The sequence below is a fragment of the Lampris incognitus genome, chromosome 6, assembly GCF_029633865.1.
Source record: "Lampris incognitus isolate fLamInc1 chromosome 6, fLamInc1.hap2, whole genome shotgun sequence".
In the NCBI taxonomy this organism is placed as follows: Eukaryota; Metazoa; Chordata; class Actinopteri; order Lampriformes; family Lampridae; genus Lampris; species Lampris incognitus.
The window spans coordinates 3,586,394-3,603,678 of NC_079216.1; the positions used below are offsets into that span (position 1 = coordinate 3,586,394).

The 17,285-nt window shown below is 44.6% G+C and overlaps 1 protein-coding gene across 1 annotated transcript in view; it reads left to right on the forward strand.

Annotated features, from left to right (window-relative positions):
• ireb2 (iron-responsive element binding protein 2) overlaps nt 1–15,071 on the forward strand; it is a 38,256-nt gene extending 23,185 nt beyond the window's left edge. Inside the window, exons 13-22 of the mRNA XM_056281225.1 lie at nt 2,059–2,194; nt 2,288–2,372; nt 3,288–3,444; nt 8,184–8,308; nt 10,816–10,920; nt 11,829–11,971; nt 12,403–12,550; nt 12,670–12,792; nt 13,322–13,507; nt 13,895–15,071. Of these exons, the coding sequence (XP_056137200.1) occupies nt 2,059–2,194; nt 2,288–2,372; nt 3,288–3,444; nt 8,184–8,308; nt 10,816–10,920; nt 11,829–11,971; nt 12,403–12,550; nt 12,670–12,792; nt 13,322–13,507; nt 13,895–14,005 (1,319 nt within the window). The 3' untranslated portion in view covers nt 14,006–15,071. The remainder of the gene's footprint in view (nt 1–2,058; nt 2,195–2,287; nt 2,373–3,287; nt 3,445–8,183; nt 8,309–10,815; nt 10,921–11,828; nt 11,972–12,402; nt 12,551–12,669; nt 12,793–13,321; nt 13,508–13,894) is intronic.
• Nucleotides 15,072–17,285: the final 2,214 nt, after the last annotated feature.

A 17,285-nucleotide genomic window follows, 5' to 3' on the forward strand; every position in this document is an offset into this window, starting at 1 on the left:
AAGTCTGTGGTTAATGGGTAACCAGCTAGCATGACGGAAAAGTCACCATGATGTAGTCCAATAAAACACAGATGTGTGTTGAAAACATTACTAGTGTTCAAAAAAACCTTTTGAAATGGAAAGACTTGTCCATCAAAAGAGACTACGCTTAATTAATTTATTATTAATTTTATGCTTAATTTAAATTAATTTATGCTGTAATATTATCCCCACCGCTCGCAGTCGCCATCTTTGTCAGCTCCCCTGCCTTAAAATTTGCTTTGGGTGATCAGGTGGTTATCCAGTCCTGTTTAAGATCAGAATCAGCAGACACATTTGGTATGGATTATAATCAGATTACTTCAGAATGAGGTGTGAGACACATCATGGCTCAGTGTAAACAGAACTGTTTCGATAACGCGTGGATCACATCTCCTCTTCCAAAAGTCTTGGGATGCTGAGTACAAATCCTTTGTAAAGAAGAGTACAACACACCTCCGACACACAGGCTGTAGATGTGCTCTCAGAAAGGCGAGACGAGGTTTTATAAACATCACATGTTACCGTGACGGCCTTCTCCGATGGAGGGATGGCCTTTGTGTTCTCCTTATGCAAATTAATTAAATCAAACATGAGACCTCTCCCCTTAATTATCATAATCATCCATCCTGTACTTCATACTGGACAAACGCGCTGCTAGCCAAGTCATCAGGGACAGTTGGGTAAAGTAGTAGTCGTCATAGTAGTAGCAGTAGTAGTAGTAGGGACAGTTGGGTAATTCCCACTCAGTTCAGAAAAGCACTTTCCATTTGTTTCCATAAAAAGAACTCACAAATGAGTGGGATTTAAATTCAGGATTGAACGGTTTATTCATCACACGCTTCACGTACAAGTACAATAAGCAGTAAAAGATTCTTTGGAAAATCCGGAAACTCTGCAACAAAAGAGAAACTCATTCATTCATCTTCAGCCACTTCTCCGGGGTCGGGTCGCGGTGGCAGTAAGCTAAGTAGGGCACTCCAGACCTCCCTCTCCTCAGCAACGCCCTCCAGCTTCTCCTGGGGGATCCCAAGGCGTTCCCAGGCCAGATTGGACATGTAGTCCCTCCAGCAAGTTCTGGGTCTACCCCGGGGTCTCCTCCCAGTTGGTTGTGCCTGGAAAACCTCCAAAGGAAGGAGCCCAGGAGGCATCCTAATCAGATGCCCGAACCACCTCAACTGGCTCCTTTCGACGCGAAGGAGCAGCGGCTCTACTCCGAGCTCCCTCCGGATGTCCGAGCTCCTCACCCTATCTCTAAGGCTGAGCCCAGACACCCTACGGAGGAAACTCATTTCAGCCGCTTGTATCCACGATCTCACCCTTTCGGTCACTACCCAAAGCTCATGACCATAGGTGAGGGTTGGAATGAAGATTGACTGGTAAACTGAGAGCTTTGCCTTCCGGCTCAGCTCCCTCTTCACCACAACGGTCCAGTACAATGTCCACATTACTGCTGATGCTGCACCAATCCACCTGTCAATCTCCCGCTCCATCCTACCCTCACTCATGAACAAGACCCCGAGATACTTGAATGCCTTCACTTGAGGTAACAACTCATCCCCAACCCGGAGGGAGCAATCCACCATTTTCCGCTAGAGAACCATGGCCTCAGACTTGGAGGTGCTGACTCTCATCCCGGCCATTTCACACTCAGCTACAAACCATCCCAGTGCGCGCTGGAGGTCGTGTTCTGATGAAGCCAACAAAACCACATCATCTGTGAAGAGCAGAGATGCAATTCTGAGGTTCCCAAAACAGACACACACTCCTCACCTTGGCTGCACCTTGAGATCCTGTCCATGAATATCACAAACAGAATCAGAGACACAATCAGCACAAAGTCAAAAGAGAAATGGAAGATTAAAATGAATAACAATAAAAAGAATAAAATAAAAAGTTAAATAAATGTCTACGTACAATGTGTAGTTATTATACAAGTATAAGTGTGCAAAATTTAGATACAACGTGAGCATTACCTTAAAGTACAACATCTTCCCGTATTTGTGGGTCAGTCATCATGTACCTGCCTCTGATTGACAGGTCTACTGGCCAAGAAGGCGGTGGAGGTGGGGCTTGTTGTGAAGCCTTACATCCAGACTAGTCTGGCTCCTGGGAGTGGAATGGTCACCCAGTACCTGAATACGAGTGGAGTACTGCCCTACCTCATCCAGCTTGGGTATGCATGCACACACACACCCCCCCCCCCACACACACACACACACACACTCAAACACAGATTCATATGACAGGTTGTCTTTCTGTTTAATAGGTTTGATGTGATTGGTTATGGATGTGCCACCTGCGTAGGAAACACAGCCCCACTACCTGACACTGTTGTCCAGGCTATCAAACAGGTACCCCCCCCCCATACACACACACACACACACACACATTATCCAGTCGGCCAAACTTTATTTACTTGGAACACTTCATACATAAAAACGTCACATGCTCTATACATGGTAACAGATAAAGATGCTTAAAGTACACATGGACCATCCATCGTAGAGATGCATAGAATATAAATCTACAACATCCCAGATTTATATCAGATGTAGTTAAGCATGAATAAACTGGTTTTGCTTTAAAGTTCCTATGAAGTGGCTAGCAGAGTGCTATTCGATTCTGCATGTTTACGTATTTGCTGTAAAAACAGGAAGTTAGGGAAGGACTTGTCGTGAATATTGATTGGCATTTATAGTAGCCAATAGCGGTGAATGTGCCGCAGACAGAAGGGGGCCACGCAAGACGGTGTCCGACGCCCGGCACGGGAATGGAAACAGTGATGTACGACAGCGGATGTGCTGAGCCCTTCTCGCAGATCTCCCCAGCCGAGGACACTGCGGGAGCTAGTGCAACCAAAAACAGCGATGACCCACAACTGCTAGCTAGCTCGCAGGTCCTGTGTGCCAGTCAGTAGTTCATAGTCATGGGGGAGGGACATAAAAATTCGAGAAAGCGTTTCACTGGACACAAAATTGGTATTCGCCCGCGAGTGCAGGATGAGTCATCAACATTTTTTTTTTAGCGTTTTCCAGGAAATGAAAAACTCTAAAATGCTGTTAAGAATACCTAAAAAACAACTTTTTCCCATTGTTGGGCCGGATACTGGCATATAGGTGACAATCAGGCCAAGACATATGTTAAACATCTATTGTGATTTCATGGGAACTTTAAGAGCACTAGAATCTGGTGTCAGTCAAAATGAGTCAGTTAAATATCAAGTCAGAATGGCCAACTTAAAATCTTACTCAAATGCTTTGTTACAGGGGGACCTGGTGGCCTGTGGAGTGTTATCTGGGAACAGGCATTTTGAAGGACGCATTTGTGACTGTGTACGTGCCAACTACCTAGCCTCTCCTCCCCTAGTGGTGGCATATGCTATTGCAGGCACTGTGGGCATCGACTTTGAGAAGGAGCCTTTGGGTAAGGAGCCCCCAGTTCCTAGTCCATGGAGGGATGATGCCTTTTTTTTTGGCGGGGGGGGATAAGGCAAAGCGTCTTTTCCTGAATGTGGATTAAGTTTAGGAAGAGGACAAACATGAAGAGACCCCCAGTACAGTTACACCTGTACTGTCCTGCTTTCACTGATAGTTCATCTGTATCATCTGAACGCATGTCTATGACAGTTCTCAGTCATCAGCATAGTAAACATCTCACCTGCTGCTGATCTGAGACATGCATGTAACAGAAACATACAGCTCATCTAACAGAAACATACAGCTCATGTAACAGAGACATACAGCTCATGTAACAGAGACATACAGCTCATGTAACAGAAACATACAGCTCATGTAACAGAGACATACAGCTCATGTAACAGATATACAGCTCATGTAACAGAAACATACAGCTCATGTAACAGAGACATACAGCTCATGTAACAGACATACAGCTCATGTAACAGAGATATACAGCTCATGTAACAGAGATATACAGCTCATGCAACAGAGATATACAGCTCATGTAACAGAAACATACAGCTCATGTAACAGAGATATACAGCTCATGTAACAGAGATATACAGCTCATGCAACAGAGATATACAGCTCATGTAACAGACATACAGCTCATGTAACAGAGATATACAGCTCATGTAACAGAGATATACAGCTCATGTAACAGAGACATACAGCTCATGTAACAGAGATATACAGCTCATGTAACAGAAACATACAGCTCATGTAACAGATATACAGCTCATGTAACAGAGATATACAGCTCATGTAACAGAAACATACAGCTCATGTAACAGAGACATACAGCTCATGTAACAGAAACATACAGCTCATGTAACAGAGGCATACAGCTCATGTAACAGAGACATACAGCTCATGTAACAGAGATATACAGCTCATGTAACAGAGATATACAGCTCATGTAACAGAAACATACAGCTCATGTAACAGAGATATACAGCTCATGTAACAGAGATATACAGCTCATGTAACAGAGATATACAGCTCATGCAACAGAGACATACAGCTCATGTAACAGAGACATACAGCTCATGTAACAGAGACATACAGCTCATGTAACAGAGATATACAGCTCATGTAACAGAGATATACAGCTCATGTAACAGAGACATACAGCTCATGTAACAGAGATATACAGCTCATGTAACAGACATACAGCTCATGTAACAGAGATATACAGCTCATGTAACAGACATACAGCTCATGTAACAGAGATATACAGCTCATGTAACAGACATACAGCTCATGTAACAGAGATATACAGCTCATGTAAGAGATATACAGCTCATGTAACAGAGACATACAGCTCATGTAACAGAGACATACAGCTCATGTAACAGAGACATACAGCTCATGTAACAGAGACATACAGCTCATGTAACAGAGACATACAGCTCATGTAACAGAGATATACAGCTCATGTAACAGAGATATACAGCTCATGTAACAGAGATATACAGCTCATGTAACAGAGACATACAGCTCATGTAACAGAGATATACAGCTCATGTAACAGAGATATACAGCTCATGTAACAGAGATATACAGCTCATGTAACAGATATACAGCTCATGTAACAGAGACATACAGCTCATGTAACAGAGACATACCGCTCATGTAACAGAGATATACCGCTCATGTAACAGAGATATACAGCTCATGTAACAGAGATATACAGCTCATGTAACAGAGATATACAGCTCATGTAACAGAGACATACAGCTCATGTAACAGAGACATACAGCTCATGTAACAGAGATATACAGCTCATGTAACAGAGACATACAGCTCATGTAACAGAAACATACAGCTCATGTAACAGAGATATACAGCTCATGTAACAGAGATATACAGCTCATGTAACAGAGATATACATCTCATGTAACAGAGATATACAGCTCATGTAACAGAGACATACAGCTCATGTAACAGAGATATACAGCTCATGTAACAGAGACATACAGCTCATGTAACAGAGATATACAGCTCATGTAACAGAGATATACAGCTCATGTAACAGAGACATACAGCTCATGTAACAGAGATATACAGCTCATGTAACAGAGACATACAGCTCATGTAACAGAGACATACAGCTCATGTAACAGAGATATACAGCTCATGTAACAGAGACATACAGCTCATGTAACAGAGATATACAGCTCATGTAACAGAGACATACAGCTCATGCAACAGAGATATACAGCTCATGTAACAGAGATACACAGCTCATGTAACAGAGATATACAGCTCATGTAACAGAGATATACAGCTCATGTAACAGAGACATACAGCTCATGTAACAGAGATATACAGCTCATGTAACAGAGATATACAGCTCATGTAACAGAGATATACAGCTCATGTAACAGAGATATACAGCTCATGTAACAGAGATATACAGCTCATGTAACAGAGATATACAGCTCATGTAACAGAGATATACAGCTCATGTAACAGACATACAGCTCATGTAACAGAGATATACAGCTCATGTAACAGAGACATACAGCTCATGTAACAGAGATATACAGCTCATGCAACAGAGACATACAGCTCATGCAACAGAGACATACAGACATACAGCTTTGGTTTTAAGGTTGGGCGATCGTTGCAATTTTCATATCGTCCAATCTGGCAATTCGAGATCATCGATAGGCGATCCGATTGCCGGGGAGTGGCAGGAGCAAGAGGGGGCGGCAGGAGCAGGAGGGGGTGGGAGGAGCAGAAAGGGGTGGGAGGGGTTATGTTACAGCACACCAGTGAAATGCCAGCATGTGTCAAAGAAAAACGTCTCATCCTAACGTCTCATATTTGGGAATCAAGCTTTCTGCAATAAATACAGTTAAAGTTAAAGAAATACAGTTAAAGTTAAAGAGATGCAGTGAAAGTTAAAGAGATGCAGTGAAAGTTAAAGAAATACAGTTAAAGAAATACATTTAAGATTAAAGAAATACAGTTAAAGTTAAAGAAATACAGTTAAAGTTAAAGAGATGCAGTGAAAGTTAAAGAAATACAGTTAAAGAAATACATTTAAGATTAAAGAAATACAGTTAAGATTAAAGAAATACAGTTAAGATTAAAGAAATACAGTTAAGATTAAAGAAATGCAGTTGAAGTTGCGCTAATAAACATTTATAAAAGATTGTGAACATTTTATTTAAAATATTCAAGCATTAAAAAAAATCTATTTAATGGCAATGTCTCCTATTCAACAATGGCTCCCTTTTAAAAGTCTGTGTGTTGGGTGTCCGGGTAGCATGGAGGTTTATTCCGTTGCCTACCAACTTCGAGGTCACCGGTTCAAATTCCCATGTTACCTCCGGCTTGTTTGGGCGTCCCTACAGACACAATTGGCTGTGTCTGTGGGTGGGAAGCCGGATGTGGGTATGTGTCCTGGTCGCTTCACTAGCGCCTCCTCTGGTCGGTCAGGGCGCCTGTTCAGGGGGGGAATAGCGTGATCCTCTCACACGCTACGTCCCCCTGGTGAAACTCCTCACTGTCAGGTGAAAAGAAGTGGCTGGTGACTCCACATGTATGGGAGGAGGCATGTGGTAGTCTGCAGCCTCCCCGGATCAGCAGAGGGGGTGGAGCAGAGACCGGGACGACTCGGAAGAGCGGGGTAATTGGCCAAGTAAAATTGGGGAGAAAAGACGTCCGCGGTGGCGTAGCGGTCTAAGCGTCGGCTTGGTGTCGATGCAGTTGCCCACTGGGGACTGGGGTTCGCGCCCCGGTCTCGTCAGATCCGACTATGGCCGGACTCGATGAAGCAGCAATCATTGGCAACGCTGTCTTCGGGAGGGGGGCGGAGTCGGCTTGTGTTCGTCATGTGAATGCGTCTCTGTGTGTGTCGGAAAAACAGTGGTTCGGCTTGGATTCGCCTTGTCACGAAAGTGGGGAGGCGCTTTCCTTCGAGACTGCCGGCCGGAGAGATGCAGTTGGCGAACGCATGCAATACGAGGGTGGGTGTTTGAATTAAAATAGGGATCAATTGGCCACTAAATTGGGAGAAAAAAGGGAAAAATCAGAAATAAAAATGTAAAAAAAAAAATTGGGGAGAAAAGGGGGAGGGGGGATCCAAAAAAGTCTCGTGTGTCTGCTTTGTGTAACAATATCACAGCATCATGTGACATGTAACATTATTATCTTTATATCACATCCACATCATGTCCATAATGCTGACCGCTCTTATGGAGCGCAGAGCAGAGTTTGGGTGAGCAGACATGTGGAGGTGCAGGGTCATATCCATGGAAAAAGAGACAGCAAACTGGTGTGTAATGAAGGATTTAGAATTCGCTCATCACTTGTGCTGATTCACGGGGCTCAGTGGGCGGACATGCCTCTCCACCAGAAACATCTCTACGTGCACAGCAGGGAGCAGCTCTAGAGAGTATTTCTATAACATCGTAGCTCTGATAGTAAGTTAGTTAAAATCTCCTTAGTATCGGCACTGGAGAAACCAATCATGGATCATCCCTTCGATCGTTGATAAGTTATCCGATCGCCAGTACAAGCCTTGTTGGTTTGTATTGTGTAGCACTGAGTTTATTGTGTAGCACTGTGTTTCCCTTGTGTTTAAGAAGCACTTTTGAGTTTAAATTCCTACTCTCATCATAATGATTAAAATGTTCTGAGGCGTTCGGTATTGTCAGGTGGTAATAGTGGTGCCCCTTGTCCACTGCACAGGTGTAACTTCAGAGGGGAAGGAGGTGTACCTGAGGGAGGTGTGGCCGTCCAGGGAGGAGGTGCAGCAGACTGAGGAGGACGTCATCATATCCTCCATTTTCAGTGAGCTGAGAGGGAGGATGGAGGTAAGGGGAGCCTCTTTGCTCAGAGATCTTCACTGGACCTGCCACGTTGGTCTCATCTCAACCCCCTCGCTTCCTGTTTAGAATCAGTATCACCACCTGTCACCACTAGAGGGAGTCTTCCTTATCGTGTCACCTCTGCTCATATGAGTGACAGCAGCTCTTAAACACATTGATTAGTGATGGATCATACATTTGCCCGTTTCACTAAGAGGAATAACGTTCTCTTTCACTTTGTAAAAAAAAAAATGGCAGTACTGACTGGTGTTTGAACTTCCACCTCGCAATCTGATTGGCTGCCAGTAACACCCTGGAGTCATGCAGTATCAATATCAATAATCACACAATATGTAAAGTGCCTTTCAAGGTCTCCAGTTTCCAGAATGTGTGGTGTCGTACCACAGTTTAAAGTCCAACACAAACAAAAGCAAGATGTCGTGATGGAAAACACAGGCTGATGTCACTGATTTCTGTAGTAAACGTTTATCTCTCTTCATCTTCCAAGCTGCCTACAGTAGTGTGAATAATGAGGATTCAAAATATTTGGTTTCACAGTTCATTGTTTCCCAATGTGCACAGCTGTCAGTCAAAAAGTTTCTGAAACTGGTCTCTGACGATCACAAAGAAGGTTGACTCAGTTCATCTGGACACGTTTATTGACAAACATTTCATCATCATCTAAAGTGACCTCTTCAGTCTCACCTGACCGCAGGTGTCCCCACCCTTATAAACAATACAGTGACTGCAGGTATCCCCACCCTTATAAACAATACAGTGACTGCAGGCATCCCCACCCTTATAAACAATACAGTGACTGCAGGCATCCCCACCCTTATAAACAATACAGTGACTGCAGGTGTCCCCACCCTTATAAACCATACAGTGACTCCAGGTATCCCCAACCTTATAAACCATACAGTGACTACAGGTACCCCACCCTTATAAACAATACAGTGACTCCAGGTGTCCCCACCCTTATAAACCATACAGTGACTCCAGGTGTCCCCACCCTTATAAACAATACAGTGACTGCAGGTACCCCCACCCTTATAAACAATTCAGTGACTCCAGGTATCCCCAACCTTATAAACCATACAGTGACTACAGGTACCCCACCCTTATAAACAATACAGTGACTCCAGGTGTCCCCACCCTTATAAACAATACAGTGACTCCAGGTGTCCCCACCCTTATAAACAATACAGTGACTGCAGGCGTCCCCACCCTTATAAACAATACAGTGACTGCAGGTGTCCCCACCCTTATAAACAATACAGTGACTGCAGGTGTCCCCACCCTTATAAACAATACAGTGACTGCAGGTGTCCCCACCCTTATAAACAATACAGTGACTGCAGGTACCCCCACCCTTATAAACAATACAGTGACTGCAGGTGTCCCCACCCTTATAAACAATACAGTGACTGCAGGTGTCCCCACCCTTATAAACAATACAGTGACTGCAGGTGTCCCCACCCTTATAAACAATACAGTGACTGCAGGTGTCCCCACCCTTATAAACAATACAGTGACTGCACGTATTCCACCCTTATAAACAATACAGTGACTCCAGGTGTCCCCACCCTTATAAACAATACAGTGACTGCACGTATCCCACCCTTATAAACAATACAGTGTCATAACGACCCAAACCAACCATCAGTTTCATATGCAAATGTGGGTGTGACCATTAACTACAGCTTCAGTGGCCATGTGTACTATTCACAGAGGATTGGGGAATAGTTGAAATCACAGCATTGTAAGATGGTGACAGATGTACTCTTAGCCCCTCCCCCTCAGTTCAGGGATGGTCGTTCCCTCTTCACATAGATGGCCTCTTTGACTCCCCGTTCAAACCAGCGTTCCTCCCTATCAAGGATGTGCACATCCTCATCCTGGAAAGAGTGGCAAGAGTTTGCAAACATTCCCAAATCCTCTGAATAATACACATGACCATTGAAACTCTAGTTAATGCTCACGCCATATTTGAAACTGATCGTTGGTTTCAGTCGTTATGCCACTGTATTGTTTATCAGGGTGGGGATACCTGCAGTCAGTTGACACAGAAAAGGTCACTTATGCACCTTTCCCACTACATGGTACCGGCTCAACTCGACTTGACTTTTTCGTTTTCCATTACTGGAAAGTACCGGCATTTTGGTAACTGTTACTACTTTTCTGGTACCGCCTTTGTCAAGGTTCCAAAAAAACTGGAGCGGGTACCAAAATCAATGCAGGCCAGCTACACTGAGGGGGTACTGTTACGGTAATGGAAAACGACACTGCGAGTCGAGTTGGGTCAAGCCGGTACTGTGTAGTGGAAAAGGGGCATTACATGAGTGAGGAAACATATCTATCAGTGAATGTTGTGTCCAGATGAACTGATTCAGCCTTCCTTGATTCTCTTACCTGGACTTTTGAGCATCAAGACACGGTGTCTGGTGAGTTGCACCTGAGTGAAATGAGAGCATGGCAAGCAAGACTTGACCATTTTTCATCGTCTTTTCCAGAAAGGGAACACATTTTGGAACAACCTTGAATGTCCGGATTCTGTGCTTTTCCCCTGGGATCACAAGTCCACCTACATCTGCTCTCCATCCTTCTTCCATAAACTGGTAAAGATCCTCATTTCATTTCAGCACATAAGTGAGAGAATCTGGGTTTCTTATTGCTGTTGAAATGTTCCCCGTGCTCAGCAGCAGAGATCATGTCACTCTGACTCTACTTCAGTGTCGTATAGAATTCAGTTATCAATATGTTATTATTTCCATATGTAATTATCTTTAATGGACCAAGCTCGTTTCATCTGCTGGCTTTTATCAATGACTGTGGTGTAGAGCAGTGGTTTTCAAAGTGGGGGCTGCAGCCTCCATTGAGCACCAGGGAGCCCTCAGCTAATCTCCCATACTACTGGGCCTGTCAGCTAGTATTTTTTGTGCAGTTATGACCATATGATCAAGAATCTCTTGTGGTTGCGGTGATTCAAAACCTTTGAAAAACCTGTTTTATACCACAGTTGAGTGCAAACTCCTCACCTGGTGATTTTGCACAAGTCCAAGCACTGGAGCAGGGGAGATAGACCTGGGATCTGCACTCCACTGCGTGTGCTCTTCTTCTTCTTTTTTTACATTTGCCGTAGGATTGTCAAGGGGTTTCTAAAGAGATCTTGTAAAATGGGAGCCCTGGCCAGAAGCTGATGCTATTTTGGGGGCCTTGGGGGAACCCCTGGTTTAGAGATCCCCTGGCATCTTAAACACTTCTCTTTTTCTTGTTTTAAAGACGGAGGTGAACCTCGTATCCACAAACATTGAAGGCTGGTGAGCCTAAAACAATTGGTTCATACTTCATTGAATGAAATTTTGTTGGAAAAATAATTGCTGTGGAGTGTGACGCGATTCTTTTGCCTGGACACTCGGGGCACATTGATCCACCGACACACAAACTCTCTCATGACATGTTACCGTTTCTACTGCTCTAAAACAAAATGTCAGTAAAGCTGGTTTGGTCTCTTCCTGTGGTTTAGACTAAAGAGGTCTCAGCTCCACAGTCCATAGATGGCGCTCATGCCCTGCTGTTCCTGGGAGACAAGGTGACCACGGACCACATCTCACCTGCAGGAAGCATCGCCAGGGTCAGCGCCGCTGCCAAGCACCTGCTGAGCAAACGGTGTGTCACCTTTTATACCTTCCATTGCACTTAGTATGTAAAATTATGAGGTTGTAAAGAACGTTGAAGTACCACTCCTCCAGCCGGTTTGATGGCAGAAAATGAGGGATTTTGTGGATCCTCTGAATGTTAGAGACTGAAGATCCAGTCAGGTTTCCAAGTTGTGTTCTTCTGCGTTGCCGACGTAACAACCTTCTGACAATTTTTAGACACGAAACATCCCTTCAGTCCCCACATACCATATTAACATGTCACCTCCTGCACAGGAGAAACATGCATCACTCATGCATAACCTCACACACAGCTGTTTCTATTCAGCCTGAGTGTTCACATGAACATGGAGGCCATGCCTGTCTTATAATCCACTCACCTTGTGTGAACAACGCAGGTGTTTCAGGTCAAATTTGCATTTCAATCTTTCGACCTTTCAGCCTGACACCGCGAGAGTTTAACTCGTATGGTGCTCGCCGTGGAAACGACGCAGTGATGACCAGAGGTACATTCGCCAGCATCAAGCTTCAGAACCGCTTCATCGGCAAAGCAGGGCCGAAGACTTTACACATTCCGTCAGGCCAAACGGTGAACCAGACTTCTACACACAGACCCAATGAGTCCATAACTAATCAAATCACAGAAATGGAATTATTTAGTCCTATTTGTAAAATTTATCCAATCTGATCTCATCTTCCTCCCGCCAGCTGGATGTATTCGAGGCAGCGGAGAGGTACCAGAGGGACAGTGTTCCTCTCATCATCCTGGCAGGGAAAGACTACGGCTCAGGAAACTCCAGGGACTGGGTGGCCAAAGGACCGTTCCTACTGGTACGCTACACATGGGTTTCTGTGCGGTTGCTGGAAGGTTTCCGCACAGGCAGGCGGCTTATCCCCTGTTGTTGAGATGCTGAGGCTCCCATGGATGGTTTGAAGGCGTTCCTCCTAGAAACAACCACCCACTTTTTGAAAAATGTGACCTTTTGTGAGAAAATAATTCTGAAATTGAAATAAAACTACTGTCATGTAGAGCTTCATGGAAACACTTTAATAACATTTAAATGTAAACTAGTGCAGTGCCCGTTCAATGAGTGTGGAGTCGGCGGAGCTGCACTATTTATGCACATGATGTCATCACATCTCCATGACATCATCACGTCTGTACATTTGGCACAAGTGTATAGCATGCTAACCTTAGCTTAATTAGCTTAGAGAACCGCTCATCTGAACAACTCACATAGTTGTGCTTGACAGATCAACACTTGTTGTGTATTCACTGATTTGTTCTTCATATATGTTCCAAGTCAAACCATGCCGTCAGTGATTCAGGTTGTTGATCTTCTGTTCGGCTGATTGACAGGGTGTGCGTGCAGTCATTGCTGAGAGCTTTGAGAAGCTCCACAGGAGTCAGCTGGTGGGGATGGGCATCATACCCCTCCAGTTCCAGCCAGGTCAGACGGCAGACTCACTGGAGCTCAGCGGGAAGGAGAGGTTCACCATTGCCCTGCCGGGGGACCTGAGTCCTCGACAGCAGCTCACTGTCAAGGTAGGACAGTTGACGCCTGGCCTCTGTCGAGCCAGCTATCCCATCTACCCCAGTCTGTCTGTCCTCATTGAGATCAGTATTTGGACTCTCCTCCTTCAGTGTTAGTTCCACAGAGAGACCATAATGGTATTCAAACTTTTAGCAAATATTTGAAAAGCTGACAGTTGTCAGTAGTACTGTCGATGTTGGTTCTTTAAAGAACGACCGGGATATTTCACTCCTACCTAAAACCACCATGTGCGGTCAAATTGACAGCCAGTTTTTAAACTCTATATTCTGTCAAGATAAATACCCAGTTGAGATATTAATGCATTACATATGTTAGTAACTCTCTAACACTTGGATGGACGACGTGTCGGTGAGCTGTCTGTCTCTTTTCTCTTGCAGACCAGTCAAGGGAAGTCCTTCAGCGTCACGGCTCTGTTTGAAAGCGAGATGGACGTCACCTTTTACCGACACGGAGGCCTCCTCAGATATGTGGCCAGGATGACGCTTTAACCCCACCCCCACCCCGCAGTGCCCGCCCACAGGATGTGTATGGGATGAAGGAAGAGCGTCAGATCAGTCAATTCAGCAGACATGTTCCTCAGCATGGAGTCTCCGAGGCCGTTTGGCAGGGGCCAGAGGAAGGCTGAAGGAGGTGCATTCTGATGTCCTGACTCTTCCTCCTCCTGCTGACAAACAGGGGTTCAATTTGAAGACTTGCGCCGCTGTTGCTTCTCCATCTCCTTTTCCTTCATTCAGCAGCAGCATTGACAGGACAGCTGGGATATCCCGACTCGAACCAGAGACTGAAGACTTTGTGCATCAGCGTTTGTAAGGTCTTTTCTGAGTCCTCCATCGTAAGGGAAGACGTTTCCAATAAAAAGTGTGGACAGCTCATTTGTAACGCCATGAAGAAGAGGGGGGTTCAGCCAACAAGCAGCCAACCAACCCCATCTTTTAAGCCTGCATTTCAAACAGTAGAAGACTGAAATTAAATAAAAATCCTGCCTTGAAAGGCAGACATGGTGCTCGGTCGATGTGTAAATACGATGGAGTAGCTAGGTTGTCGTTCTCTGTCGGTTTGCTCGGCAAGTTTTCCACAAATTTCACACAAAGGTGGACGGAATGTGACAGGATTAATTTCTGAATTTGTTTCCACGATGGAAAACCAAGACGTAATGTGTGAAAAATGATCTTACTGACAGAATGAACAGGCACCTTGCTGTCTCTCACATACACATACACACACAGACACACACATACACCCCCCCCAACACACACACACACACACACACACGCAAAGTTTCAAGGAAAAGCATTCTTTTTGGGGCTTTGTGCTTGGATCTCTTGTCTGTCAGGTGCATGAAGACGTTTCCTTCAACAGATGACGTGATGAAATATTTTTTAAACTTTGGTTGCTGATGGTGACTTGTCATTTTAAGTTGCTCTGACTAAAGACACCTGGTTTCATCTTGCCATCAATGTGTATTTATTTAAAACTTCAGTGTTCGAGCATGGATGTCTGTAATGAGAAGAGGAACATATACATCTAAAAAAATAAATATCAATCCAAAAGAAACAAACCCAATTTTAACTTGAGGCTGTATGACTAAACAGATTCAGAGCTACTACCCTGAAGATGTAGCTGCATGAAAACAAATGTCATTTTAATATTTTTAAGACAAAATTTGAACCACAAATCGCCACATCCTGCAGACTGTAGGGGTGTTTGATAAGGATGGCTGATGTCTGAGAGGACTTTACCAGGAAGAATGACAGGGTGCATAGTGTTCTCATCTTCATCATAGCAGCCAGATGAGGCAGAAGAAGGCAGGTAGTGTTGCGTTAGAAGAAGAAGTGAAGGTGTATCTAACCAGCAGATATGACAGAACAAGCTGGTAGAAGACCTATACCAACACATAGTACTACATTAGTAAGTAAAACTCAAACCAACGCACAGGGTCAAAGACATGTTGGGGGAAATGGGAATCTGGGATGACTGCCTCTGATGGAAGTCATTGGCAGATGATTTTCCAATTTTTCATGCAAATGAAGAATTTATCTAATCCTTCGCATCACTTCTGCATAGCCAAAGAGAAAGTCAGGAGCCATTTGAATTCACATACAGATTTGCTCACATTTGCTGTAATCCAAAATCTATAGACTAGTTGTGATAGGACAGAGTTGATAAGTAAGAGGAAGGAAATGCTTTTTTAAAGTGACCTTTAACTAGAGGGACGGACTGTTGCGGCAGGAGGGTCGCAGATGTCGGTGGTTGTGACTCTTCATAGGTGTCAGTCTACAGGTAAGACAAGTTTTATTCTCTGTGGATCTACATTGGTTGTGTGTGTGTGTGTGTGTGTGTGTGTGTGTGTGTGTGTGTGTGTGTGTGAAGGACCGTCCAGCAGCAGACAGGAATGCTGAGCTTCACATGTTCAGCCTCCGAGACGCCACCAAGGACCAACCCACCAGTGAAGTGCAGGCACCACTAGTGAAGCCACCTGCATCCATCTATCCATCCGTTAGGTCGTAGAAATGGAGCGAGAACAGTCCTCTGGATCCACCACCGTATAATCCTGGAGATTTCTGCCAGAGCAGTCAATCATCCATCCACCCATTATCCAAACCGCTTATCCTGCTCTCAGGGTGGTGGGGATGCTGGAGCCCATACCAGCAGTCATTGGGCAGCAGGTGAGGAGACACCCTGGACAGGCCGCCAGTCCATCACAGGGCCCACACACACTCAACCTCATACATAGGGACAATTTAGTACGGCCGATTCACCTGACCTGCATGTCTTTGGACTGGGAGGAAACTGGAGCACCCGGAGGAAACCCACACTGACACGGGGAGAACATGCAAACTCCACACAGAGGACGACCCGGGATGACCCCCCCCCCCCCCCCAAGGTTGAACTACCCCGGGGTTCGAACCCAGGACCTTCTTGCTGTGAGGTGACCACACTAATCACTGCACCACTGTGCCACAGTCCTGTCCATGAGTTCATTTATGGGGCACATTTTGCAGGTAAAAATTAACTGCACTGTACATGAATATCACATTCGGTGACCCTTTTAGATGTAACTTTTAACATTTAGATTAAACATTTAGATATAAATTTAGCATTTAACAGATTAATATTTTTACAAGAAAAGCAAATATAAAAGTTGACAAATATTGCTGTAAATCTGTTAAAAAGGGACTTTAAAAATGTTGCTTGGGGTTAAAGGTGGTGAAATGTTGCTGTTAATTTCAGCGTGCGCAACTTTACACAATCAGGGCCCCATGGGGGGCGAGCGGGGTGAGTTGAGCCAGTTTTTACTTGCGGTATCTTTAAAGTGAGGGCATGACAGTAACGTCTCCAACTGCCTACACTCCAGCTGGTTAAAAAAAAAAGAGACTTCAGCTGGTTGCCTAGAAACAAGGGGTAGCTCAACTTCCCCGTAGGCTCAAATCACCCTGCTCTCCCCTGTACGTTTTTATCACGATATCGTTTTTATGGTGTTTTCTCCTGTTGCACACCTGACGGTGATTTTATTACTGTTTGCACTGGAACCTGCAGGAACCGTTACATGTGGTTTAACACAAACACTGAATAAACTCACACAGCGAACTGAACTACTGAGCCTCCATGTCTGGATGCTGCTCAGTAACTCAGGTAAGACCGTCAAGATGTTTAATAACCAGTCCTGACCATGAATGAAGACGTGTGAACAGTGCAACTTTTATTTGTTTCATGGGGAATCGGACACAGTGCACGTTACTGACACTGCTGTGCACGCTGGCAACAGAT